Raw genomic sequence first — 26399 nt, 5'->3', positions numbered from 1 at the left:
GGAACAGTCTCACATTTAAACAACTTTTCCAAGTTTCTCTTCTGCTAGGTCTCCCCTATCCCAGCTGCTGGAAAAATCCATTGCCTGAAAATAAAAAGCAGGAAAAAAATTAAATATCAGCAAATAATTTTTCAAGTGGTTCCTTCTTCTGGAGTTATATGAGTAGAGGCAGTAAGGAGCACTGGCAGCAAGCGAAAACTGGCTGGTGCTGGGCACATGTTCCTTGCTGTATCCGATGATCCCACAGGAGTGGCAAGCAGAAGGAGCTCTTAACACATAACATTTACATGCTTTTTTTAAATACATATTTGCACAGAAGGATATGGTATATGCTTCAAAACACAATAGCCCCTGCTCTCAAACCTTTAACAGTACACCTGACAGAAAAGATGCACTCCTTTGAACACAGAAAAAAAAAAAAAGGTAACAAGGGAAAGCTCATGACATTTTATTTTATTTCAGTATTTACTAAATATATTGCACTAGTGTCATATTTCAGTTCCTCCAAATATTTTTAACAAGTTAAAATTGAAATAAGTTTATATTTACATAAAAAAATATATAGGTGCAAAGATGAGTATAACCAAGAATTGTAACCAGTTTAATTACATTTCTAAGTACATTAGGTTCCCTGATTAACCTCTGTCAGTCTGGTCTGAAATACAATACTTCATGGCACAGAGCTAGAATACTGGAGGAGATCTTCCTAGCACTGTGCAACTCAGTTTCCTACAAGGAGCTTCGGAAACTCTATGGCCAATGTACAGTAGGCTAACTCAAGTGTTAGCATTGCTTCCTTCTCTCTCAAGGAATTTAAAGTAAGAAGCGGAATGCAATCTGTCTAATAATTTAAACCGCAAAACCAAGGATCTTCTACGATTGTGTGCCCATGGCAAAAATCCTTATCAAAAAGGTACAGTGTGTGTGTCTTACCTTCTTAAAAGGTAAAATGTAGGCACCCTTAACTTACTTTAAAGTAAGTACAGACAATTTTTAAGCGATCAGTCAGAAAATCGGACTGCGATGAGCATTAGAACAGCTGGAGGCTCCTTTCTTTATTTGCCTTCAGGACGGTCGTGATGCATTTCTGGCGAGTAGGTAAGGAGCACAATCATGACCCAGAGATGAAGCAGTGCCTGGCAAAAGAAAACATCCAGAAAGAGAAATTTTACTGGAAGACCAGGAGCAGAAATCTGTGCCTCTATGCCAGGGATGTTTAAGGGCAACAGAGATGTGCCAGCTGCTCTAGCTGACGTACTTGCTAGAGAACAGCGGACAAGGGCTCGGTTCTTACAAGGCGGGAAGTGCACTGAGCAGCTAAACCTGAATGTGCGCAGTCTGAACCCCCATCTACCCTCACACGTCCCAGTTTGTATTCATGTCATCCTCTTGCATGCAGGAACACAAAGGGAGCTTAATCTCAGCTGGGTGAAGTCCCAGTACCCAGGAAATAAAGGGATTTTCAGGTCATGCCGCCAGTCTGGAGTTGGGATACACTTTGCGAGCATGACAAGGAGAGCCGAGAAGAGTGAGGAAGCCGAAGGCAGCAATTTATCATCACTGCGCGCTGCACTCTGTAAGAGCTCCTTTCACTCCTGCACCAGAGAAGCAAAGCAGTGAGCAAGATGGGTCTTCCCTCTGCTGGACTCGGGAAGCATTTCATCCATGGCACGGCAGCGAGTTCTCAGCTGAACGAATGGTGGTTTGCATCTAACCCAGGAAGAATTAGAATTGTGCTGCACACACATGAAACCAAAGCAGCTGATACATCCACTCCCCCGGCACACAAATCTCAGTCTGCTTCTACAAAAAAAGAACACGAACAGCTGTGCATGAAATGCGGAGGCACTGCAAGCAGGCCCAGCTGCAGGCTGAATTCAGCTGCCGGGTCAGAGTGGCCGGGGGTCACTTTGGATAAACATCTTGCTACTTACAAAATCTTGGTCTCAGGTAGGATGGGAGAGCCTGGCTAACTGGAAACGGAGGGACGGCTACAGAAACTATTTCTACAGCCAGCACAAAGTCTAAGATTAACCAGCAGTGTAAAAGTCTGACGATTCCTTAAAATGGTCACGTCTATCCTCCATATGAAATGCACTTGCTCCCTTTTCCTCTTAGTACAACACAACATGTCCCACTGAGCCGCCCCCCCCTTGAGAGAAGAATGGGACAGGTTAATATTCCCCTGGTCCCCCAAGCTACTTACTGCACCTGCGCAGAACTTCGTTTACCTACAGGTAAGGATTAAACAGGTCAGGGGCCTCCAACATTTCAAGAGAAAGGCCACATAGGACATTTCAAATCACAGAGGGGGCCAAGGGGGATGGGGAAAGTTAGCAACCTGCCTCACCCCCAAACAACCTTTCCCCACCCTGGGAAGAAGGTAGTGGGGAAGGTGGATGGGGTGGTGGTGTGGGGCACTCACATTTTGATCTCCCCCATGCACTCTACTTCCTTCCCCATCCCCCCTCCCCCCGATTCGTGGTACGAGCAAACCAATCCCCCCCTCTGGAGACCCCAATCCAGGCAGAGATATTTGGACTTGCTCTCTGGGTTATAACAATGACGATGTCTGCACTCTGTGCCTCCAAAGCCTGCGTCCTCCAGGAACCTCCATCTTTACCTGGCTTTCCTAGGTAACCCTGCAGAACCCACGATGGCTGCGCTGCAACCTGTTTCCCCCATCTTTGGTCCAAGTGGCTCCACAAACAGCACCAATGCCAGCAGCGCGTAGCTCAGCTAGACAATGGCGGCTCGACCCCCTATGCTCCTCCGACGTGCTGTCACGTATCTGAGCCGGTGGTAGCAGCGAAATGCATGCCAGCGCTGCAGGACGGATCAAGCTCCTTCTGCTGTCGATGCTGGGGGGGGGGTTGCATCTGGCCCTCAGCCTGGGGACCCCTGAACTAGGCAATTTGGCCCTTAAAGTGTGCTAACCATACCCCTTCTCTCTGTCCATTCCAAGAATCGCAGCTGAACTTCACTCTGCCCGTGTTTAATGTATTCCTTACTGAAGGCATCAGTTTGATCAGCCCCCTCGGCCACTTAGGCACCCATGAGTACCTCTGAAAATCAAGAGGACAATACTCGAAACAGCCCACGCAGTTGTGAACTATGCAGGTGGTTTTAATGCAAGCACTTTGGGAAATCCTTCAAAAGAAACACTCCTTACTTTCTTCTTTGAAAATGTAGTAAGTGCAACTCACGCACGTTAAAAAGCAACTGTGCACCTGTAATTTATTTGCTAGAGGAGGGAGGGTGAAGGGGACACCAAGGCACGCATGCATTTAAAAAAAAAAAAAAAATCAGGCGCATGCACATCGTTTTCCCTCTCGCCCACAGGCTCGCTAGGAGTGCGCATTCTCTGGTACCCACACACACACTTTCAGCCACGTAAGAAGGGGTCAGCATTCAGTCAAGACAATTAACCCCAGCGAATGCCTCCCCACCCCCATCTCAGTATTTCCTAAAAATGAGCACAGATAGACACGATCGCTGGAAAACCCGCCAGACTTTCAACCAGCTTAGAACTCACCATGTAAATGATGACAAATACGCGTGCTATGGGATACCGTCTCAGGAAAATTCCTAGTCGAATGCTGTGGGAAAAATATAGGAGAGACCAATTAAAAGAGCTGAGTTTTCAGTCAAGTCCCTGGCTCCCCGTCAGCTCACAGGCCTTAAAGTTACTCAGATTTCCTACCAGCGTTCAAACAAGAGTTTTTATGGCACAGTTGTACATTTCCTTTGTTTTTTAAAAGGGTGATTTTCAAAATATTTCCATTAAAAAAAAATCCTTAAGTTACTGAATATTTGACCAAGTAACTGTGGGCCCTGCAGCTGCTGCTGCTCACTTTTTGTGAGGGAGTACCACATTTGGAGGAGAATGCGGCTATATTTCACCCCCTTTCCTATAAAATTCAGCCGTGCTTTTAGAGAGGCACGCTCTGATACTGCTTAAACGAGAGCCAGCCCGGTGTGCGCTGAGCTCCTCTCCTAGGCCAGCTGTGTTCTCAGCGCTGCTCTCAAACTGGGGCACAGTGGGGAGCTTAATTTGTAGACAAAAAGAAAGTGGAACAGGAAGATGAGTGGAGTAGGACCTGGTGTGAGCTGAGCAAAGGGGCGGGGCCAGTGCCGAGTGTGAACTACCTCTCTCTTCCACACACACACACACGTAAACACATTCTCTCTCTTCTTCCTCAACCCAGTGATCCTGCATCCTCAGCTCCAGCCCCCAGTCATTCTTTGCTTGATGAGCACTGCAGATGGAGAATCAATGGGGGGGGGGGCCCTCTCGCCCTCATTTGATACAGAAGAGTATTTAGGCGACACTGGTATATTGTACAGCCACAACCACCATTACGGTCCTAGCCTCTTTTCGCCTGTAAGAGAGCTCCTAATATTTGTCTCAACTTAGTGAAATCCTATTTACAGGTGGACAGTTATGCAACACCATCAGTGATTAAAGGACATTTTCCCTGTGGGTCTTGTTCAGCATGTGAATTTTCTTTCAGTGGTCAGGAAGTTGATTTCAGTTGTTACATCACAGTGATTATAAAACTCCCTCTGAAAAACCATTCTGTGTGGTGCCCCCGCCATTTGTTTTACATGGACAAATCGATGCAACCTATACGGGTGCGAGTTTTAGAACATCTCAGCTGCTTTTGCTGCCGAAAAAGGAAGCACCATTGGTGAATCATTGGCTCGAAGAGGGGCATGCTCCCAGTGAGTTTAAAATTAGAAGTTTTGGAACATCATGAAATGAGTCAGCGCGATGGCGTCTTGGCCAGAATGTTGCTTCATCACGAAAGGAAAATTGGTTCTTACCTGCTAATTTTTGTTCCTGTAGTACCAAGGATCAGTCCAGTCCGCTGGGTTATGCCTCCCTTCCAGCAGATGGAGTCAGAGAAAAGCTGAAAAGCACCCCCAGATAACCCAGTGTGCCACCTGCGATCCTTCAGTATAATCAATATCAAAGCAGAATGAAGTAAATTTAAACAACCAATGACTAGATCGAGAGAATTTAGCTGAACAATAACCTGTGAAAACTATCTACAGGACAAGAGTACAGACTGAAATGCTTCCATGGATAAGCTTGCTTGATAATCTTCATATTAGTCTAAAAACTGCAGAGAGAAAAAACAAAACCAACCGAGCGGACTCTCCTGAACACTATAACCCTGGGCAGGTGTCTGGACTGATGCTTGGTACTACAGGAACAAAAATTAGCAGGTAAGAACCAATTTTCATTTCCCTGTACGTACCAGGATTAGTCCAGACCGCTGGGATGTACCCAAGCTGCCCTAAATGGGGTGTGACCTGGAGAGTCCCGCTCGAAGCACACTGCCGCCAAAAGAATCAACATCCGGAGCCCGGACATCCAAATGGTAATGCTTAGCAAACGTGTGCAAATATTTCCAAGTAGCTGCCCTGCAAATCTCTTGTGGTGAAACACATTGGCTCTCTGCCCAAGATGCCGCTTGCTATCTGATCGAATGAGCTTTAAGACTGTCTGGCACTTGCCGCCCGTGACATATGTATGCCGAAGCAATAGTGTCCTTCAACCATCAGGCAATAGTAGTCTTTGAAGCCTTACATGAAACTGGTAATGCTCGCCCAAGACCATGAACCACAGAAACCTTTGATGATGCTCTCTGATTCCTATGTGAAGATAAACCTCCGTCAGATCCAAAGAAGCCAAAAATTCGCCATTGTGGACGGCCGCAATGACGGACCTCAACGTCTCCATTCGAAAACGAGGGACCCGTAGTGCTCTGTTGACCTTTTTTTAAGTCCAATATCGGCCAGAAGGAGCCCTCCTTCTTGGGGACTACGAAATAAATGGAGTACCTACTGGTCCGACATTCGTTCGGTGGCACCAGGACAACCACTCCCAGAGCCTTGAGCAGAGTCAGGATTTGGAATATGACCTGTTGCTTTGCCTGAGACCTGCAAGGAGACACAAGGAACAGATCCCGAAGTGGGCGAGCAAAATTCAAAGCATAACAGTGTTCTATGATATCTAGAACCCACTGGTCCGAAGTAATCTTGAACCACTCCTCGCAAAACAGGGAGACGTGACACCCCCGATCTCAGGAACAGAGGAATGGGCTGGCGCACCTTCATTGGGAAGCCTTGTTGGAGGAAAATCCTTGGGAGGATCCGTCTCACTGAGGCCGTCTACCACGAAAGGAATGAGCCCAATCCTGAGACCTTGCCGACAATTGCTGAGGGTCAAAAGACGAGCCCCTACCTGTACGAAAACGGCGCTGACCTCGAAAATGACTCCGAGTCGCACCAGAAGGGCGAGACGGCCTGGGCTTGTCCTCTGCAAGCTTGTAAACCTTATTGTTCCCTAAGGACTTAACCAGTTGTTCCAGATCATCTCCAAATAATAGCTTTCCTCTAAACGGAAAGGCGCCCAGCTGAGACTTAGAAGAGACATCAGCCGACCAATTGCGGAGCCAAAGAAGCCTCCTTGCCGAAATTGCAGAGGATATCTTGTGCGCAGAAGCACGAAGAAGATCGTACGAGGCGTCCGCTGTATAAGCAACCACCGCTTCCATGCGGCCTGTTCTGCCTCCGCTGGAGGGAGCTCTTGAGTTGTGAGTAATTGCTGAACTCATCTAAGGGTAGCTCTCTGCATGAGACTACTACAGACGGCTGCCCTAACTCCGAGAGCCGATACTTCAAATATCCGCTTGGGTAGAACCTCCAGCTTTCTATCCTGGAGGTTCTTGAGAGCTGCTCCTCCTGTTACTGGAATCGTGGTGCGCTTGGTGATGGCTGACACGGCCACGTCCACCTTAAGGATCTTGAGAAGATCCAAGAACTCGTCTGGGAGCGGGTAAAGTTTTTCTATGGCCCTACGAACCCTTAGGGTGGCTTCAGGCGCATCCCATTCCCGGGTCATAAGCTGTAAAAGCATTGGGTGGAAAGGAAAAGTTCTAGGAGGGGCCTGCAGGCCCGACAAAACAGGATCCCCTGAAGAAGGATCTGTCACTGGTCACAGAGCCTGAATATCTAGTTCCTGTGGCACATGAGGAATCAAAGGGTCTAGCTCCTCCTTACGAAATAATCTGAGCACCCACGGATCATCCCCCTCCACTGGAGCGGCATTGTCAACATCATCGCTCGTATCCACCGGGGAGGGGTTCGGAAGCATGGACCCCGGAGGAGTGGAAGGCGCCGGTAGCTCAGCATCAGGAGCGGGATGGGAAGGCCGGGTCCTAGGAGACCCTTGATCCTCCGCAGGCCTGGGGATCTTGGCAGGAGGAGAATATTGCCCATCCAAGTCTGCCTCAGCCTCCATATAAGCTTTGTGAAGCAGTAAAATAAACTGAGAAGAAAATGGGTGCGGTCTCTAAGGGGCGGCCCCCCCCCCGGAGGCACGGCAGGAGGAGAAGAATCATGTCCCAAATCGCGAGGCCTTTGGGGTCTTAACATAGGTGGAGAAATCGGCAGGAAATCCCCTCCCCCTGAGCATCTGAGCCCTGTGCAGCATCGGGGCCCGAATCGGGCAAAATGGCCGCTTGTCAGTGACGGGGCAGGCCTCTTCCTTATGAACTGTGACTGCGGCCTAAGCTGCGCGATTGCATCAACGCTGATCTTTTCCCTGCAATCAGTAGCTGCAAAGGCCCCTCATCTCCAGGGATACAGCAGGAGCAGAGGCCTTCGCGAGAGAGCTGCGCTACTGGCTCTCCACACGCTGCACATCGCGATCCTAGCGGCATGGCAATCTAGGCCTTAAGTAGAAAATCAGCTGAGTGAAGCAATTCACCCCCTCCGGAGCCCCGGGAGATTTCAGCAGGCTCGCTCGGTTTAAAAGGCTTATCCTTTGCCTTTTATTTATGTATTTATTTTTTCTTTTTCAGAGCTACTCAACCAGGGAATGTACGTCCCTGGACTTAATATGCAATTTGTAGCTCCCACCAGAGGAATTAAGACGTCTCTGGCACTGTATGGGGGGGTGGGAGGAGGGCCCGGCCCACCAGTAAATCCTCCCCAACTCACCGGGCTGTGTCAATATTCTCTGGGTATTAAGGCCAAGGGCAGGAGCCCAGCCTTGCCAGTCTTCCCCCCCTTTTTTTTTTTTTTTAACCATTTACTACAAGTTGATCTAGTCAAAGGTAATAAGGTTAGGATACCCCCTTCACTTATTAATCAATCAAATAAAGAAATTTGCAAAGGATCAGGACTGCAAGTTATGCCATCCTTCATCTGCTAGAGTCAGAGAAATACTGAAGGATCGCAGGTGCCACACCAGGTAATCTGGGGGTGCTTTCAGCTTTTCTCTGACTCCATCTGCTGGAAGGGAGGCATAACCCAGCGGTCTGGGTTGATCGTGGGACGTACAGGGAACAAGGATTGATCTACAGGATCGAGACTACCACTCCAAGTGGTTTCAACAAGATTGACTGGATTGTTTTTTTTTTTATTAAATTAGTACAAAGGTGTGTCTAGCATGCATATACTTTTTCTAGGTTCTCTAATGTTTTGGGTTTTCAGTATGCAATGTCAGCAGCTCGTGAGCTCTTTAAAAATGGCACTTTTACCAGCTTTATTGTTTTTTATTTTTTTAAACGCCATTGACGCACTGACCCAGTTAGGCTGCTAGTAAGTGAGATCTGCTCATTTAATTCTTTCAAGCGGAACGTGTGCACACAATTGCGTTTCTGTTTATCTTTTTACAGATCAAGCCCCCGAAGCAGGCGTTATTCACCAAAACAGTCTGTACTGGGTGTTTTGATTAAAGGCAGTAGGTGCTTTTAATAAAGGACACTGGTGTTCTTGAATGGGATAGCGGCGCATTATCTGCAAGCTAAGTATTTTTTCATGGAGACTAATATTGATGCTACTGACAAGATACTGCTGTAAGAACATAAGAAATTGCCATGCTGGGTCAGACCAAGGGTCCATCAAGCCCAGCATCCTGTATCCAACAGAGGCCAAACCAGGCCACAAGAACCTGGCAATTACCCAAACACTAAGAAGATCCCATGCTACTGATGCAATTAATAGCAGTGGCTATTCCCTAAGTAAACTTGATCAATAGCCGTTAATGGACTTCTCCTCCAAGAACATATCCAAACCTTTTTTGAACCCAGCTACACTAACTGCACTAACCACCTCCTCTGGCAACAAATTCCAGAGCTTTATTGTGCGTTGAGTGAAAAAGAATTTTCTCCGATTAGTCTTAAATGTGCTACTTGCTAACTTCATGGAATGCCCCCTAGTCTTTCTATTATTTGAAAGTGTAAATAACCGAGTCACATCTACTCATTCAAGACCTCTCATGATCTTAAAGACCTCTATCATATCCCCTCAGCCGTCTCTTCTCCAAGCTGAACAGCCCTAACCTCTTCAGCCTTTCCTCATAGGGAAGCTGTTCCACCCCCCTTATCATTTTGGTTGCCCTTCTCTGTATCTTTTCCATCGCAACTATATCTTTTTTGAGATGTGGCGACCAGAATTGTACACAGTATTCATCAAGGTGCGGTCTCACCATGGAGCGATATAGAGGCATTATGACATTTTCCATTTTATTAACCATTCCCTTCCTAATAATTCCTAACATTGTTTGCTTTTTTGACTGCTGTAAAGAAAATTAAGGACTGTCCTAAGTTTTTATCTGTAAAAATAGAAAAGAAAAATCCCCCCTCCCCCCAATGAGGTGTCGCTGCTGTAGCTCTTGGGAGTGGGGGTCAGTTTCCTGTCTTCCTGCATACCCGGAAGTGTTTGTGTGTACTGGGGATCTAGCTAATACCTAACTTGCGCTTCTCTCTCTCTTGATGCTTCGTTTGGATAGGCGGGGGTGTGGGTAGATTTCGGGGCTTAGGATTAGTACCTTCAGAGTAAAGGGTTTCAGCTCGCTTGGATGGCTGGGGATGTGCGCATGAGCGTGTGAACTGGGCTAGGGGATACTATTTCTTGGGTAGGGGGTAAATCGGAAGAGGAGACGGCGGCACGTTGCAATCCTTGTATCACTGCCCCAGGAGGTTCGCAAATTTTGGTTGCCTGTATGTGGCATTATGCTCATGTGCTTCATGCAGATCTTCTCTGCTATCTGGTTCGATGTGTTTTAATAAGTACAAGTGAACCCTTTATCATTTGTATGATGTGGGGCTTTGGGGGTTTTTGCCTTCATGTTTACATGCCTCTTCTCTTTTAATAAAAATTATTCTGACAAAAAAAAAAAAAAGTCACAACATGCTGGTCTATGATTATCCCTGCACCCGTTTCTTCACTCGTAGAGGGCTTTGCACCTTGTTCAGAGTTAACATGTAAGCCTTTATGATACCAGTATGATTACTGTATTTTAGTGCTTCACCTACCATTTTTAATAATTCTACAAAGTCCTTTAAACATCTTGAGAAAAAGTTTAATGCATTTTTCAGTCTAAGATGCTCACTCTTAAGTCTGTTCTCCAAAATCTTTCACATTCCAACAATATACATATTACCCTTCCACCATGAATCCCAGAGTCTGCATTCCAGAAAGCCCCTTTCAGCTGAAGCACTTATCGAAAAAACAACTGGGACTACACTGTGGGGAGAAGACTACTGCATGAACATGATCCGCAAAGCTACTTGTCTAAATTTAATATCACTTCATAGATTGTGTACAGTCAGTAATAGAAAATGAAGGTGTGCACTGACAACTCAGTTGCAGCTTTACAGATGTGTCATAGGCACGGCTCACAGATGAGCTACTGCTGTGGGAACGTGTGTGGAAATTATTTTAAGCAGGAAGTTAGCTGCGGAAGAGTACTGTACCGCGATAGATAGGAATGAAGCAGAGAATCACTGATATTATTAGTGTAATTATTTTAATATAAAGGCCTACAAGTTCTGAGAATAAATATGCCATTTTTCTTAGCCTGCTTGTAACAAAAAACTGTTTGTAACAAAACAAGTCCTGGGATCAGATATATTGGAGAGCCATTACTCAGAACGGCTAACTGCAGATATCTGAGGAAGACAGGCCTCTCGACCACATCTCACTGTTTGCTGCTGATACGATAACGGATAGATGGGGCCTCAATGAGCACATGGGGAATGGTCCAGAGAAAGAAACTAAGACAAAGGTCAGAAGAATTCACTTAAAAACAGCAGCATGAGACAGGTTGTTTGAAATTAAGAGAACCAACAGCTTGGAGAAAAAGCTTTTTGGACATTACCAGTGTTATTGAAGCGACCCATGAAGTAGGGAAAAGCTTTTTGGACATTATCTGTGGTTAATGAAGTGACCAAGGAGTTGTTGCTGATTTTCCAACACGTTGTCCCGGATTTCCAAAATACATCACATTGGGAATTGTGAGGAAAGTATTTTGTGTAATATTCTTTAATGCAAAATCTATGCTTTGATTGCTTATTCTCAGACTCAGAAGTAAAGCTTCTGTACTTATAAGTGTGTTATGTATTCTGTGACATAACCTACCACTCAGTCGCCTCCCCCCATTTTTACATCATGGCTCTCACTTGAGTCTTAACTGGGTCTGCAATCTCAGCAAGCACATAATGCATGATACAATCCGCTAACCAACTGAAAAACGTATGCTTGGCCATTGCTATGCACAGGATCACAAGTTCTGATGACGTGGCTAAGTTTTCTTTCGGTATTAAGCCAAGGCTCTTTTATAGTCCAGGGAATGAAGGACTCTCCCAACTTCATGTGCAAGTGGCTTAGGAAAAATGAGGGTAACAAGATGCCACCATTTTTGATATAAACTTCAGGTGGGTATGGAGCACCACTGTATTTTGGAAGAATTGCACGTAAGGAGAGAAACAAACCAATGCCTGACACTCACAGACTCTTCTGGCTGATGCGATCGCAACAGGGAATAATACTTTACATATGAGAAATTTCAAGGAAGTTAAGTCCAATGGCTCAAAGGGTGGTTTCATAAGCCAGATCAACATTAAGGTCCCATGGAACGGATGGTTTGGCCACTGGGGACTTAGCATGCCATAGGTCTTTCATAAAGTTTGACATTAAGAGATTAGTCAAAATTTGTTTACCCTCTACCCGAACATGGTAGACTACTATGGCACTGAGATGCACCTTGAGTAATGTGATACAGAGTCCCTAGGAGGAAAGACAGAACGAGTACTGAAGCAGCTCCCAGCTCCCGCAGTTCACAAGTCAACGGGTCAAGGGAGCTTTGTTGATACCACAGCAAGAACTGATTCCATTTAAACCTGTAGGTCCTTCTACTGAGGATTTCCTGGTGGATACTAGTATGTCTAACTTCCTTTGGTAAGGAAAATATTGTAAACAGGCTGTCAAGTTTGGTTAATACAGATGACCCTCTTCTTGAATCAATGATGAGTCAGCCTCTAGAGCAATTGGAAGGCTGATGGACATATGCACTAGGTACAAGAACCACACTTGTCTGGGCCAATACTGGTGCAATAAAGTATCAGGTGGGCCTGTCCTTGAGCATTTTTTGTAGTGGTCTTGGCTATCAGTGGAATCTGTGGAAAGGCGTACATGAGATCTGCATTCCAAGTGAACAGAAAAGCATCATGAGTGGACCCAAGTCTGCTTGGAATAATGGAAAAAAATCTTACCAGTTTTCTGTTTTCCTGTAACACGAAGAGGTAGATTGAGGGATGTCCACCAAGCCTGTCAGTTATTGACTGATGTAGGGACCATTCATGAGGCCGAAACCCCCTGCTGTGGTGATCTAGACAATCGACTAAACCTTAAGAAAATGGTCAACTCAACCTCCAAAGACTGTTTCTTCAGATTCTAAAACGTCTTAAACCACTCTTATTCTTCCACGACTTCAGGACAGTCCTCCAAGCGCTACTGTTCGCCAAAATAGACTACTGCAGTGCCCTTTTCCTAGGCCTCCCCAAATCCACTACCAAACCACTGCAGATGTTACAAAATGCGGTTGCTAGATTGCTGACCAGTACCAGCCGCAGCGAACACATCTCTCCCATCCTCAGGAACCTACACTGGTTACCAGTTAATTTCAGAATTCTATACAAATCAATCACCGTTATTCATAAAACTATCCATCATCATCTTCAACTGGACCTGGAAATCCCATTCAAACTCCACTCCTCTAACAGACCAACCAGAGATATTCTCAAAGGCACTCTGAAATTTCCCCCTACTAAAGCCTCACGCCTCTCGATGACCAAAGACAGAGCTTTTTCGATAGCTGGCCCATCTATCTGGAATAGCATCCCATCAAGTCTCAGAGTGGAGCCTTGCCTGTTAACTTTTAGAAAAAGACTTAAAACCTGGCTCTTTCACCAAGCCTTCGCCGACCCACCAGACAATCACTAGTTGTCCTTGACGCTTACCCGTTATGGTGATTATACTCACGAATGGACTCTGACTCTTCCAGGTTAAAGCACCATTTAGCTTTAACCCGTACGCCCTATGGTATTACTTTATATTTATTTCCTGCCTTATCTTCTTTCCAGCTTGTTGCAAGCTTCCAAGTTCTCTTACCCTGTTGATTGTAACTTTGACTCATTCCTACCTATTGTTTATCTTTCGTTTACTTGAATCATTACCCCCGTTATTTTCTTGTTAATTGTAAACCGATCCGATATGGTTATTTACTATGAAGGTCGGTATATAAAACTGTTAAATAAATAAATAAATAAATAAATAAATAAATAAATCTACCAATGTGTTTGAAATCCTCAGAAGGTAGGTCGCTTGCAGAACAATTTGATGGTTGTACAGCCATTGCTATATCCTTAGGGCTTCCTGCCTTCTTGCTTGTTGATAAAAAACACGGCTACTTGGTTGTCTGTTTGGATAAAAACTCTCTTTCCTTTGAGATGGCGGCAGAAGGCACTTGAGGTGCATCTGATTGCTCAAAGCTCCAACAGGTTGATTTGGAACCATCATTCTACTGACGACCAGGTACCCTGACTTCGGAAGGGATCCCTGTGTGCTCCCAATCCCTTGCTTGATGTGTCAGTCGAATATTGTACAGGGAATATCCACTAACTTTATATGAACATCACTGGGTGAACTTTTGGCTCTTAGCCAAGCCATTCGGCATGCTCCAACGGAGGCAGACAAATGCACCATCGTGTCTAATGCCTTGCACACTGACCAAATAAAATAGGTTATATATTTTTCTGCATCTAGGAGTGGCTGTGGAAATGCTCAGGCACCCCCATTAACTGAGATAAGAAACGGGTTCAGTTTTTGAATACAATCATGTAAGTATTGCCCCATTTAGAAATGTAAGTGTGTGGATATGCAAGCATTTAGCATTAAACTTTGGAACACCTTCCCCCCCCCCCCCCCAAAGGTGTCCAAGTAGCTGGGTATCTTTTACAGGTGGAATTTTGAGAAACAACAACATTTTCCATTTTATCGCTGATTCTACCACAACTGATTGGTGGTGCAGCTGCACTACCCCAAATCCCCAGGTTCTCTCAACTCTATACTTGAGGTCTAATTTCTGGCTACTGGAGCAAAGAAAACTGGATTCTACTACTTCCCGCTTTGTAATACTTGTAGGATTGAATGAATTGTAATGGCTGCTGGCTCTGTCAAGGTGTTGAGAATCTGGAAAAGGCCGAAGACATCTGTGTGAGGATCCTTGTCCTCACGATCACAGACTCCCAGCGCCTTACCCAATTTATCCAGAAAATTGGAATAGAAGATGTCCTCGAGTGGTGATGAGTATTCCAGAGGCTCAGGTGGGGGGGGTCAGAAGGAGTTCCTGTAAAACGTCCTCCAACCAGGACCCCAATAACAAAGTAAGTGAATGAGGTGAGTCCTTGGTCATCTCGGAGGGGAATATTCCTTGGGATTGTCCACCAACTGGCTGGACATGAGGATTCGAACCCCTGCACGGGGGTTCTGATGGTATCTGGGGCAAAGGGGAGCAAACCCAATACTCTGGAAAGGAGTTGTTCTTAGCTGCCAGGGAGGCAAAGAAAGTCTTCACCAACTTTGCCACTTGGTATAAAGGCTAACGTGCTCTCTGACCAGGTGTTGGGGGTGAAACATCATCTTCAGAGACTAAGATGGGCTCTTCTAGAATGTCCTCTGGACTTTGCATTATTGTCTGGGTGGGTGTTTAGAGCTTAAAGGCACCACTGAGCAGACGGAATCAGGAACTTGCACACGAAGACCTTGCTAAAGCAGTTTTGATAGGGAAAAAGCCCTTGAGATAGGGGAGTAAGTGAAGCACATCTGCTTGTGCATCTCCCATTCCTCTTGAATGTGTATAATGAACCTATGACTTCATGAATAGTTGCATTAGCAGCACCAAGGCCCAGTGCATCAATGGGGATGATTCATGCTCCAGGGCCCAGAGTACAAAACAGTCCAGCCTGACACGACGTGAGATGATGCTATGGACTGATGCTCAGATCAGTTGTCTTAGAAACACTATAAGTTCATTATACTCTCCTGGCCCCTGAGGAAGGCACACGAAACGCAGGTTGTGTCGGGCGGGACTGTTTTGTACTCTGGCGTTTAGCGTTTTTCAAGAGAGTCTCAAAGCCAAGTTATTGTTATTTCGCCTTCACTATATTTGATGCTATGTTTTGCACTTGCACATAAAAATAATTCTCCAAACAAAAAAATAGACATTATGGATATACTGTTTGAGTCCTATGATTAAATCTATCATAGAAGATGAGCTCTGATTGTAACTTTTATCTAAAAAGTCACGAGGACATCATTTACTTCATTACTAGCAATTGGTGGTCATCTTTTATTATATTTGTCTACCTCCATTACTGGGTTTTCATTTTTTAAGTTTATAAGTATATCATTAAACATCAGAGACTTTTTTCTTCCCTATAAGAAATTTGGCAAGAAATGCGTCATAGCAGAGCAGCTTTGTAAATGCTTGATGGCCTCACAATGTGCTTCACCCTCCCTGAAATTTCACACGAAGTAGGCAGTAAAAAGAAGGGGGCACTGGGGACACATGAAACATATGAGCTGTGGGGTTCACCGAGCACAAACAGGAACGCCAAAACAAGGAAGCTGGGATAGAGTTTTTAATGTCATGTTAGAACTTCTATGAAAATACTTCGTAAAATCAGATTTTGCCGCGATAATTATTCAAATAGCAGACAAAACAAGTCCAGCGGGGTGAAGGGGGACTGGACTACCGGTATCCCCCCAGCTGCCTTATCATTTGGGAGCCCCACGGGGTCACCAACCCCAGCTCCTCATGACCTGCAACCAGGAGGGATGGCCCCACCGGGAGGATTTTTTTTTTTTTTATGTCCGTTGATCTGCTAGTCTGCTTTGCTTTTAGCTCCATTTTTTTATTTTTTTATAAATTTGCCAACACCTCCAGACAAAGTGAAGACCGCAGGTTTTGCACCACCTCCGTCTGCTGGAGACGAAAATACTGAGGCACACCGGTCTAATAGGGGGCGCTCTACAAGTTTTTCTCTGTCTCCATCTGCTGGAAGGGAGGCAAATCCCAGCAGTCTGGCTTGATCTGGGTACATACAGGGAATGTACATTATGCTGCAGAATTATTAGGCATTTCAATTCCCCTCTCTCCGAAAGTTATTTGACTGCATTCCCCCTTTGCTAGGTCAGGGACAAGGACCTCATTTATTCATAAAGGCGGTGAGCGTGGTTGGGAAATTACTAATCTTTTTATTTATGGAAGGGGCATGACACACCATCGTTCTGGATGCGGCAGAATTATCTACATCGTATGATGCAGATGGACAATATGGCATCTCTGGTTTGGCACAATTACATACAAATGTTGCCTCATCAATCCAGGAGTTTGATTTTGAATGACTGATAGCGAACTGCTCTTTGAGTTGGCGTCTGTTTGTTTTGCTGACAGTGCTGTTTTTGGTTCATTGAATGTGGGTGAACTATGTGGGGGGGGGGGGGGGGGGGGAGGAAGAGGGAGGGAGGATGGTTGGAAGGGGGCGGTTAAGGGATTTCAATTATTACTAAAAATGTCATACCTTGTTGTAGTTACTTGTGGATGATTCAGTAACCATGCACCCCAAGTCAAGTTTGATATTATGCCAGTAAAAATTATTGGAACTAAACATGTTTCTATCCTTCAAAGTACATGAAAGAGTTTCTAAAAAAGAATCTCTCTTACCTAAATTGGTCTATGCTGCTGGCAGCTTTCCGAACCTTTCCGTACATTCCTGCCACATTAGTGTCTGCGTCACTAAAGAGAACCGGAACATTTCGCATGCGAGCACCTATAAAAACCCAGAAAGGCTGATTAGCCCAGGAGGATATCTACTGCCAACTTGCACATTTCAATTAGACAACACACGTAAAAGGCAAAACCTATCGAAAGCTGAAATTAGAGATTGTGTGGTTCCTGAAATGGCCAGCAGAAAAAGCATCAAAGTGCCTCATCTAATTAGGAGGCGCCCAGAAGGGAGACGCGGCCTGATGGGACAGTAACAGCACAGCTGGCAGACATCTGCCAGGCACTTAAGCTCTGGGTCTGCGCTACGCCGAAGCTTGGTTCTTAGTGGGTCTGGATCCTAAGCATAAGATTAGCCTGGACCAAGGGTGTGCCTGAACAAGGACACAGTAATGGGGACAAAAACAAAGCTTCCTCGATCTTAGGCCTCTCCATTTTTAGGCAGAATGTGAACGTGAAGCAGGTCTGAATGGTAAGAGGACAGGTCGGGGGAGGGCCTCCAGGACAAAACAGCAGCAGCAGCAGCAGAAATACCCAAGACCCAGGTAAGGGTCGGCGTGTAAAGGAATAAATCGCCCATGGAACAGGAGTACAAAATAGGTAATGGAACTGCTGCTCGAATCACGCGGCTTCTATTTTATTTCTCTCCGAGAGTTAAAACATTATGCAGTACTAATTCTTAAGCTTAACTGCTGTACTAAGTTACTTAACCGGGCTGTGTGGATGGCTTTGCAATTAACTGAATTCAGAACGGATGGCCACCCAACAGTCATAGGTTAAGGAGAGGCGAGCCTCTCACAGGATATTCCTGCCTTGCTGGCTGGGGTAATGTGTTAATTCAGGAAGGGGACCGTGGATCTCCCGGGTATGTACACATTCCTCGTCTCCTGGGGCCTGGCTCACTGCACTCTGGTTTTGAAGCTTTTCATGCTGCAGTCTACAAGGAATTACACACTAATGGGCATTAGCCTGTAGGTGCATAGATAGATACATTTAGGCTAGGAGTATAGCATCAGTCCCAATCGCTAGCCAACAGTTCCTCCCTATACCCGTTCACCTTCACTGCTTTCGACTCCAGACATATTAATAGAAGGGCCATTGCCACTGCTGCCTTGGATGCTCTTCAGCTGCTGCTCCAGCCGCTCCAGCTGATAAACCAGTGAATTCTTCTCCGTGCTGAGACTCTCCAGCATGGTCTGCTTCTGAATCAGAGTCTCCGTCAGCTGATGGAGCCTGTTCTCCAGCTCAGTCTGGCTGCTGCTGCTCAGGGCCTTGTTCGTAAGCTGGAGAGAAAAAGGTAAAGTTACTTAATTAGCAACAAGTGAAAAAGTGCATGCCACGGGCATTGCACGGAGGGGGTGTTTCATGTCAGTCACCTGTCTGCCTCCGCCGCCCCCAACAAAATCTCAGTGGGATTGGCAGAAATCGGAAGCAGCAGTGGTGCCAAAACACTTACTGCTCCTCCACCAGGAGAGCAGCGGCACCGTTCGGCAGCAGCCAGCAACGGTAGCAGCAGCCGCAGCATGGACTACTGCTGTTGCTTGCACTCTGGTGCTAACTGCAGCCCGAAATGTGGCATGCGGAGCCGCACCCACAGAAGGGCCATCCCCAACAGCTGCCCTCAAAATCAAAATGCTGGCTTGAAATAAGATGTGATGGAAATTGTTTACTAAAAGGTATTTGGCAAAGCTTAAGACAAACAGTTACAAGACGTGGTGTGCTAGAGCAGTGGAAATCACTAGGAGAGGGTCACATTTGCTGATTTTATATTCCTGTGACCCGGGGCATTCCAGAAAGGGTCATTAGAAAGGAACGGCCATCAGACAAGCCACCAGCGGGAAGTTATGTTGAGCATCAAACTTTCGTAAAATACTCACAAAAGCTTGAGCTAACTGAAGGGCGACCCCCTTTAAAAGATACCTGCACTGTGCTTACCGGAAGGCATGAGGAAACCTGCACGGAGAGGCATCTGGAACTCTGAAGGGGATGCAATGGGACTGGGGCTTGGGAATTTGATCTACTTTGCATAAATGCAGACTGGATGGGCCTTTTGGTCTATCTATCTTCATTTACTATCTTGCTGGGGAGGAAACCGCTGGGTAAGGAAGGGATTTCTTCCATTCACTTATCCTGACTTCTCAGAGCGCTTTTCTAGAGGCAGCTTCCCTCTTTGGTATAACTCGAGATCTGTGCTGCCGGGCAAATGTTTGAGGGAATGATACTATTTATCCATCAAGTTAACAGGAGCAACAGTATAACTAATATCCCATTACTTCAATACTTACAGCTAAAAGGATTACAGACTAAATCCTTTTTAAGGAAGGCTTATGGTAGAGAACCACAGACTTTGAAAAATAGGCTTCAGAACCGTTTTACAGTAAAGAGATTACTTCAAGAATTTACCGACTTTTAGTGTTGAATCTTCAGAATCCCTTAAAGTCAAAACCCAGTGGGGAAAACCCCCCCCAGTTATAAGATAGGAAAATTGATTCTTACCTGCTAATTTTCATTCCTGTAATACCACAAATCAATCCAGATTCCTGGGTTTTGCCTCCCTTCCAGCAGACGGAGTCAGAGAAAGTTTCACTGACACTGCCATATAACCCGAGGAACCACCTGCAGTCCCTCAGTATTGATAGGTTCCCAAGCCAAGAAAAAGAACAAATACCAATACAATAACCAAATAATGCTCCCCCTGAATGAGCAGCAGGACATGGAAAAACATTCATAAATAACCTTGCCCACACTAAACCTGTGTAGGACAAACAAAACCTGAGCCATTCTTCAGATTAACCATACTAACAGATCAAGCGGACTCTCCAATTCTCCCTTTTCCCCCCGAGGGCAGGAATCTGGACTGATCTGTGGTACAACAGAAAGGAAAAACAGAAAGACTAAATGAATTCTTTGCTTCCGTGTTTACTAATGAGGATGTTGGGGAGATACCAGATCCAGAGATGGTTTTCAGGGGTGATGAGTCAGACGAACTGAACGAAATCACTGTGAACATAGAAGATGTAGTAGGCCAGATTGACAAACTAAAGAGTAGCAAATCACCTGGACTGGATGGTATGCATCCTAGTGTACTGAAGGAACTCAAAAATGAAATTTCTGATCTATTAGTTAAAATTTGTAACCTATCATTAAAATCATCCATTGTACCTGAAGACTGGAGGGTGGCCAATGTAACCCCAATATTTAAAAAAGGCTCCAGGGGTGATCCGGGTAACTATAGACCAGTGAGCCTGACTTCAGTGCTGGGAAAAATAGTGGAAACTATTCTCAAGATCAAAATCATATAGCATATAGAAAGACATGATTTAATGGGACACAGTCAACATGGATTTACCCAAGGGAAGTCTTGCCTAACAAATCTGCTTCACTTTTTTGAAGGAGTTAATAAACATGTGGATAAAGGTGAACCGGTAGATGTAGTGTATTTGGATTTTCAGAAGGCGTTTGACAAAGTCCCTCATGAGAGGCTTCTGCGAAAACTAAAAAGTCATGGGATAGGAGGCGATGTCCTTTCGTGGATTACAAACTGGTTAAGAGACAGGAAACAGAGAGTAGGATTAAATGGTCAATTTTCTCCGTGGAAAAGGGTAAACAGTGGAGTGCCTCAGAGATCTGTACTTGGACCGGTGCTTTTCTCTCTCTCTCTCTATATATATCTATCTATATATCTATATATATATATGCAAAAAGAAAACCCCAAAAGAACTTTGGGGAAAAAAGCAAAAAGCACTGTCACTTATACAATAATCATACAGGAAATATTATTTTTCCTACAATAATCATACTTTATTGAAAATATAATAGAATGTTAATTTTTCAATTTTCACATAAAACCAATATCACTCTTTAATTCTTCATTGGTTACTTTGTTTCAACATAGTAACAATTGGTACTAAACATATTTTAAACCCAACTAGTGATGACCCTCAACTCTCTTCTATTTCTTACCTCAATCTTTCCCTTAATTCCCTTTACAACCCAAACATGTTAATATTGTAGTTGGTCTTCTATGATGGAAAACACCACTCTGTTCTTATAATCTTAATTATTAGATCTCCATAGACATGATTCTAAATCCCTTGTTTGTGGTGTCTTCCAGCTGTCTGCCCCTACCAGTGATGAAGGACTGAGCAATGAAGGGTTCCCACCCCCCTGCTCGTCCGCCTCAAAAACCAGGGGTGATGGTCCCACCAGGACCTAACAACCCCGTGGAAGGCAATCTCCAAGAATCTTTTCTCCTTTTTTTTTCTTTTTGTAAATCAGTCTCAGACAGCAGGTTTTGCACTTCCTCCATCTGCTGGAGAGACAGAAATACTGAGGTACTGCAGGTTATGAGGGACTGAGGGCCTGCAGGTTATGAGGGACTGAGGGACTGAGGGATTGCAGGTTATGTGGCAGTGTCAGTGAAACTTTCTCTGTCTCCATCTGCTGGAAGGAAGGCAAAACCCAGGAGTCTGGACTGATCTGGCTACATACAGGGAATCCAAATTACTATTAGCAGAAACATAATTGTAGAATTATCAAAGGTAATCCAATTTGCGTAAGAAAAACAGATATAAATTATTAGGTCATTGATATTACATGGCTGATGAAGTAAAATAAAGACGGGTCACCTGTCATAAGTGCTGGTGAGATTGCGGAGGAAAGGGTACATTCTCTCACATGCATGAGCCTGTCTTAAGCAAAAGGATGGGTCTGAAATTCTTCCATGGATCAATCATGTTATCGGGATATGTCTTCCGCCTTGTTGGGTCTGCTGGTTAGGGCCCCCCTTTCCCGTTACAAGGAAGGGAATAAGCTTAAGGATGCACATGTTGGTAGCTGTTAGACAAAATCTAGCTTGCCACTGGACGTCAATGTTTGCTCCTCCTATTTTCTTATGGATGCAACAGCTCTGTCAAGTTTATACGATGGAATCAGCTCCTTCTCAGGTTAGAGATTTCTACGTAACGTACCCAAGATATGCCAGCCTTTTCATTCCACAGTGCCTTCCCATTTTGCTACCATGGAAATGCCAGATAAATATGGACGGAAAAAGGCAAAATGTTTGACTGCTATTAAAACGCAGAGACAGAACTGAAGAGCGATGGCGCAAATATATGGAGCACAGTATCTGCTCCAAATGCTTGTTTAATGTAAGCCTCTTTTTTCCTGCTACACCACAGTGCATTTGGCATATCCTAAGACTGTATAAGGCTTAAGGAACTATTGTGTATTGTTCTTACTGGCTATATCAACTTTGTTCTGTTGCATTTGCAAATAACCTTCAATAAAGTTACATAGGAAAAAAACATTTAAAAAATCAATATTCCTAAATGGGTCACCCTCCCGATCACCTCCCCCCACCTTTGTATAACTGCACCTGGTTCCTAAGCTTCTGAATCTCCTCTTCCCGGTCTTTGAGTCTGCTCTGCATGCTTTTCTTTGTCCGATACAGTTCTTCTTCTGTATACTGGAATTCCTATAATACAGTCAAGCATCAATACACCTGTAAAATACAGATCCTTCCACCAATTCCACCAGAGTACAGACATTTTCATCTAGCATTCCACTTCAGCATAACCAAGAACAATAAAAGAAAAAAAACCAAAAACAAGGTGCCCATTTCTTTTAAAAATGTTCACACATGCATTAGTCAGAGGCTGAGTCGGTGTCTCATTAAGGTAGTGACAAGATGGAGGGAGCCAGAGAGACTGCATCCGTCCATCTAGGAATTTTCCCACAGCCCTGCAAGTTTTTGTAAACGAAGCTCAAGTTTTTCCTCGACCATTTCTACAAAAAAAAAAAAGCAAGCATGTACCATTGTTCCCTCTCACCCCCTCGCTGCCAATTTAACTTCTGCAGCGATTAGAAACGTCGCTTCTTATGCACCTTCATCCAACTTGAAGACATCCGATCGCTTTTTGGCGGCTTCATCCTCATTTTAAAACTCACCACTTTTAACACCACTGTGTTAAAAGGTTTAGTTAACATGGCAACAAAGACTATGAGCCATTGGCTCATTCTTACACTGACAATCTTGCTTTCATTCCAATGATGCACCAACTGTAAGCAAGTGAGCATGTGTGGTGCACGATAAATCCTTACAGAGATGCTGTGCGATTCCCACAACACAGAGACTGATCAGGGATAATGGGCCCAGTATTCAGCAGCCCTTAACCGGGTAAGTGGTGGCGTTTGAATATTCAACCGCAGTCAGTAGCTGCCACTAAGCAGGATAACTATTTATTCCGCTAGTTATCCAGCTAAGTGGTGGGAAGGACAGGAGTGTTCCAGGAAGGAGCTAGATAAGTGGCAATATTTGGACTTATCTGGCAAAACCCAGCTACTGAGCAGGTCTAAAGTTAACCAGACAAACTTAACTGGCTAACTCAGAAAGCTAACAGCAAACAAACAACAAGGTGGAATCGGTAAAATGGACTTTATTGAATCTTGCCCGACTCTGGCCGAGTTTCGCTCATCAAGCTGCCTCAGGGGCTTTAGAGCCACTTGAATTGGCTCAGATTAGCACGGACTTCACATACACTGTGATCCCAGAATCATTAATCAGCAAACTGGCATCAGTAGAAACGGCACTCGCGTATTTGCCTCACAAACAAATGCTATGCAGAGCTCAGTTCTGGGATCACATGATGAGCGAAACTCGGCCAGAGTCGGGCAAGATTCAATAAAGTCCATTTTACCGATTCCACCTTTGTTGTTTGTTTGCTGTTAGCCATCTTGGATTGGTTACCGGTTTGTTTTCTTGGACTAACTCAGAAAGCTATCCAGGTATTTTCAGTGGCACGGCTACACTGCTCAATAACCTAAACAAGTTAGCCAGATACAACCGTAATGTGTTGAAGAAGCACACACCAAGGAATTTTCTCTCTTTTTTAAGTCAGACAACTACTGTCAGCCACGTCCTGCAGTTCCCTACTTGCTCACTAGATGTCACTGGTTTTCTAGAAACTGCTCACAAGTAGCAACATTCAGCCCCAGCTTGGAAGCCGCATTTCTTCGATAGAAAACAGAGAATTCTAATCTTAAAAGCGAATGGCGATTCAATATCTGCTGCTGAAGAGGACTGGCGAGCGACAAAAGCTCAGGGCCTCTGACTTACAGGGTCCAAACTTGTAGCAAGATACTTACTTGCTTTTGCCGATCCAGTTCGGTCTCCAGCTCTTGCCTGGCCCGATGCTGCTCTGCCAGTTGCTCTTGGACCTCCTGAAGCTGCTCCCTCGCCGACTCAGCTTCACTCATCTGCTGCATTTCTTGATCCTTAAGTGGGCATGGAAGGAACACAATTACAAGCCTATGTCACATGCAGGCACAGCTGAGGTTCCCAGTTACTAAAAAAAAAAAAAAAAAAAAAAAAATGCCTCTGGGGTCAAGCTCTTGTTATTCATAAAAATAAACATAAAACTTCAAAAGATAAAATGCCATAAAGCTAATACAATTGGGCGGGGGCTTCCCAATCTGTAGTAAATATTTTTCCCTTTCTGCCATCTCGGGGGGATTTTGCATTTTTTACTCCTCCCCAGTGGTAGGCCACGCCCCCTTTTGGGTTGGGCCTTGCTCCCGCTATATTCGCGAGTGAGTTTGCTCAGAGGCAGAGGGTTAGGAGATTCTTCGGAGGGTGGAAGAGCTGGTGAGTTTTGGGCAGGCCTCCTAGCTCACCCCAGGGAGAAGCTGAAGCAGAGGAAGCTGGTGGAAGACTATTTTCAGAGATTTTACAGTTTGGGGAATTTGCCTAATTCCTGTTTTCCCCCCTTCTGGAAGGGCTGGGCTTTACATAAGAAATTGCCATCCTGGGTCAGACCAAGGGTCCATCAAGCCCAGCATCCTGTTTCCAACAGAGGCCAATCCAGGCCACAAGAACCTGGCAATTACCCAAACACCAGGAAGATCCCATGCTACTGATGCCATCACAACGGTTTACAAGCATCAAACATTAAAGCTAAATTTAACATTAGCTAATCAATGAAATAATGGGAGGGTTCAAGGGAGGGGAGAAGGAAGCTTCATAATAAAGCTATCATAATGGATTACAAACATGTGAAGGGTACAAGCATATTAAGGTGGGAGATAACAGCAAGAGGTGACCATTTTAACTAGATATAGCACTACGGATTGCACGAAGGGGTACACAAAGGGGAGTGTCCCTTTGTTGCGCCCCTTCGGCGCGTGACGCCTGATGGCATGGCGCCATTTAACAGTCCGGTGCCGAGGTTCCCCATCGGTGCTCTCTTCACAATGCTTGCTGACATTTGTTCCCATTTTCCTTTTATTTTTCAATTACTTGAGGTGGTGCAGGGTGCCCTTGGATGGTGGGTGGCCCCTCTCAGAGTGGGCGCCTGATGGCACGGCGCCGTTTAACGGTCCGGTGCCGAGCCTGACGACGTCAGGGGGCGGGGCTTCCCATCGGAGCTCTCTTCACAGTGCTTGCTGACATTTGTTCCCATTTCCCTTTTATTTTTCTTCATTTACTTGAGGTGGTGCAGGGTGCCGTTGGATGGTGGATCTTTATTAAGTAAACCATAAATATTGAATAAGGCTCCCTGTATTTGGTCTGCATTATCACACGTGTTCAAATTGTGCTTTACCCGTAAGTCAGCTCTAATCTCCTCTGTTCTCATAAAATGATGTAACTGTAAATATAGGAAGGTATCTGAACCTTCAATAGGAAAATGTCAAACTTGGGTCTTGGAATGATTGAACATCCCTCACCCCCCACATATGTCCCAACCAAGTAATCCCTTTCGCTATCCAACCCTTAACATTTTTCAAACTCAATTAAGATTGAAAATCCACGTTATGATAAATTCAGGAACTGAAAAATATTTTCGCTTGCCCGTTAAATTTGTGCGCCATCGATCCCAAACTTTTAAAGTTGTTGCACTAGTAGGAGGCATAAATCCAGTTGGTCTCCACGTTGCCCTTGCCTGCCCAAACATGGCCCATAATGGCATATTCCCTACTAAAGACTGTGCCATTTTCATCCACTGCCGCGGTTCATACTTGACTGGAATAGGAAAGGTAACAGTTGTGCAGCAACACAGCAGCCAATACGTGGCCCACCCGCACCTCCTCTCAATTTATAGCAAAAGGTACATTCTGAGCAACTATGGTGGTCTCCTTTTCCAGGTAGAAGCAAATATGCACTTTTGCCAGATTTTAAGCATAGCATTTGAGATATGGATTGGAAGAGATGGAAACAAATCTTGGCAAAATATCCTCCCCGACCATGCCAATGAAT

General features: G+C 45.0%; 1 protein-coding gene across 2 annotated transcripts in view; it reads right to left on the bottom strand.

Annotated features, from left to right (window-relative positions):
• Positions 1–432: 432 nt before the first annotated feature.
• Positions 433–26399, bottom strand: part of GOLGA5 (golgin A5) — a 53174-nt gene continuing 27207 nt past the window's right edge. For both annotated transcript variants that reach the window (XM_029597833.1, XM_029597832.1), the window contains exons 8-13: positions 24293–24421; positions 22524–22622; positions 18204–18429; positions 17087–17192; positions 3536–3599; positions 433–1136 (exon numbers count right to left, since the gene is read on the bottom strand). In XM_029597833.1, the coding sequence (XP_029453693.1) occupies positions 1056–1136; positions 3536–3599; positions 17087–17192; positions 18204–18429; positions 22524–22622; positions 24293–24421 (705 nt within the window). In that variant the 3' untranslated portion in view covers positions 433–1055. The remainder of the gene's footprint in view (positions 1137–3535; positions 3600–17086; positions 17193–18203; positions 18430–22523; positions 22623–24292; positions 24422–26399) is intronic.

The sequence above is a fragment of the Rhinatrema bivittatum genome, chromosome 4 (genome assembly GCF_901001135.1).
Source record: "Rhinatrema bivittatum chromosome 4, aRhiBiv1.1, whole genome shotgun sequence".
Classification (NCBI taxonomy): domain Eukaryota; kingdom Metazoa; phylum Chordata; class Amphibia; order Gymnophiona; family Rhinatrematidae; genus Rhinatrema; species Rhinatrema bivittatum.
The sequence above is the reverse complement of the archived record's forward strand: the minus strand, read 5'-3'. Positions and strand labels throughout refer to the sequence as shown.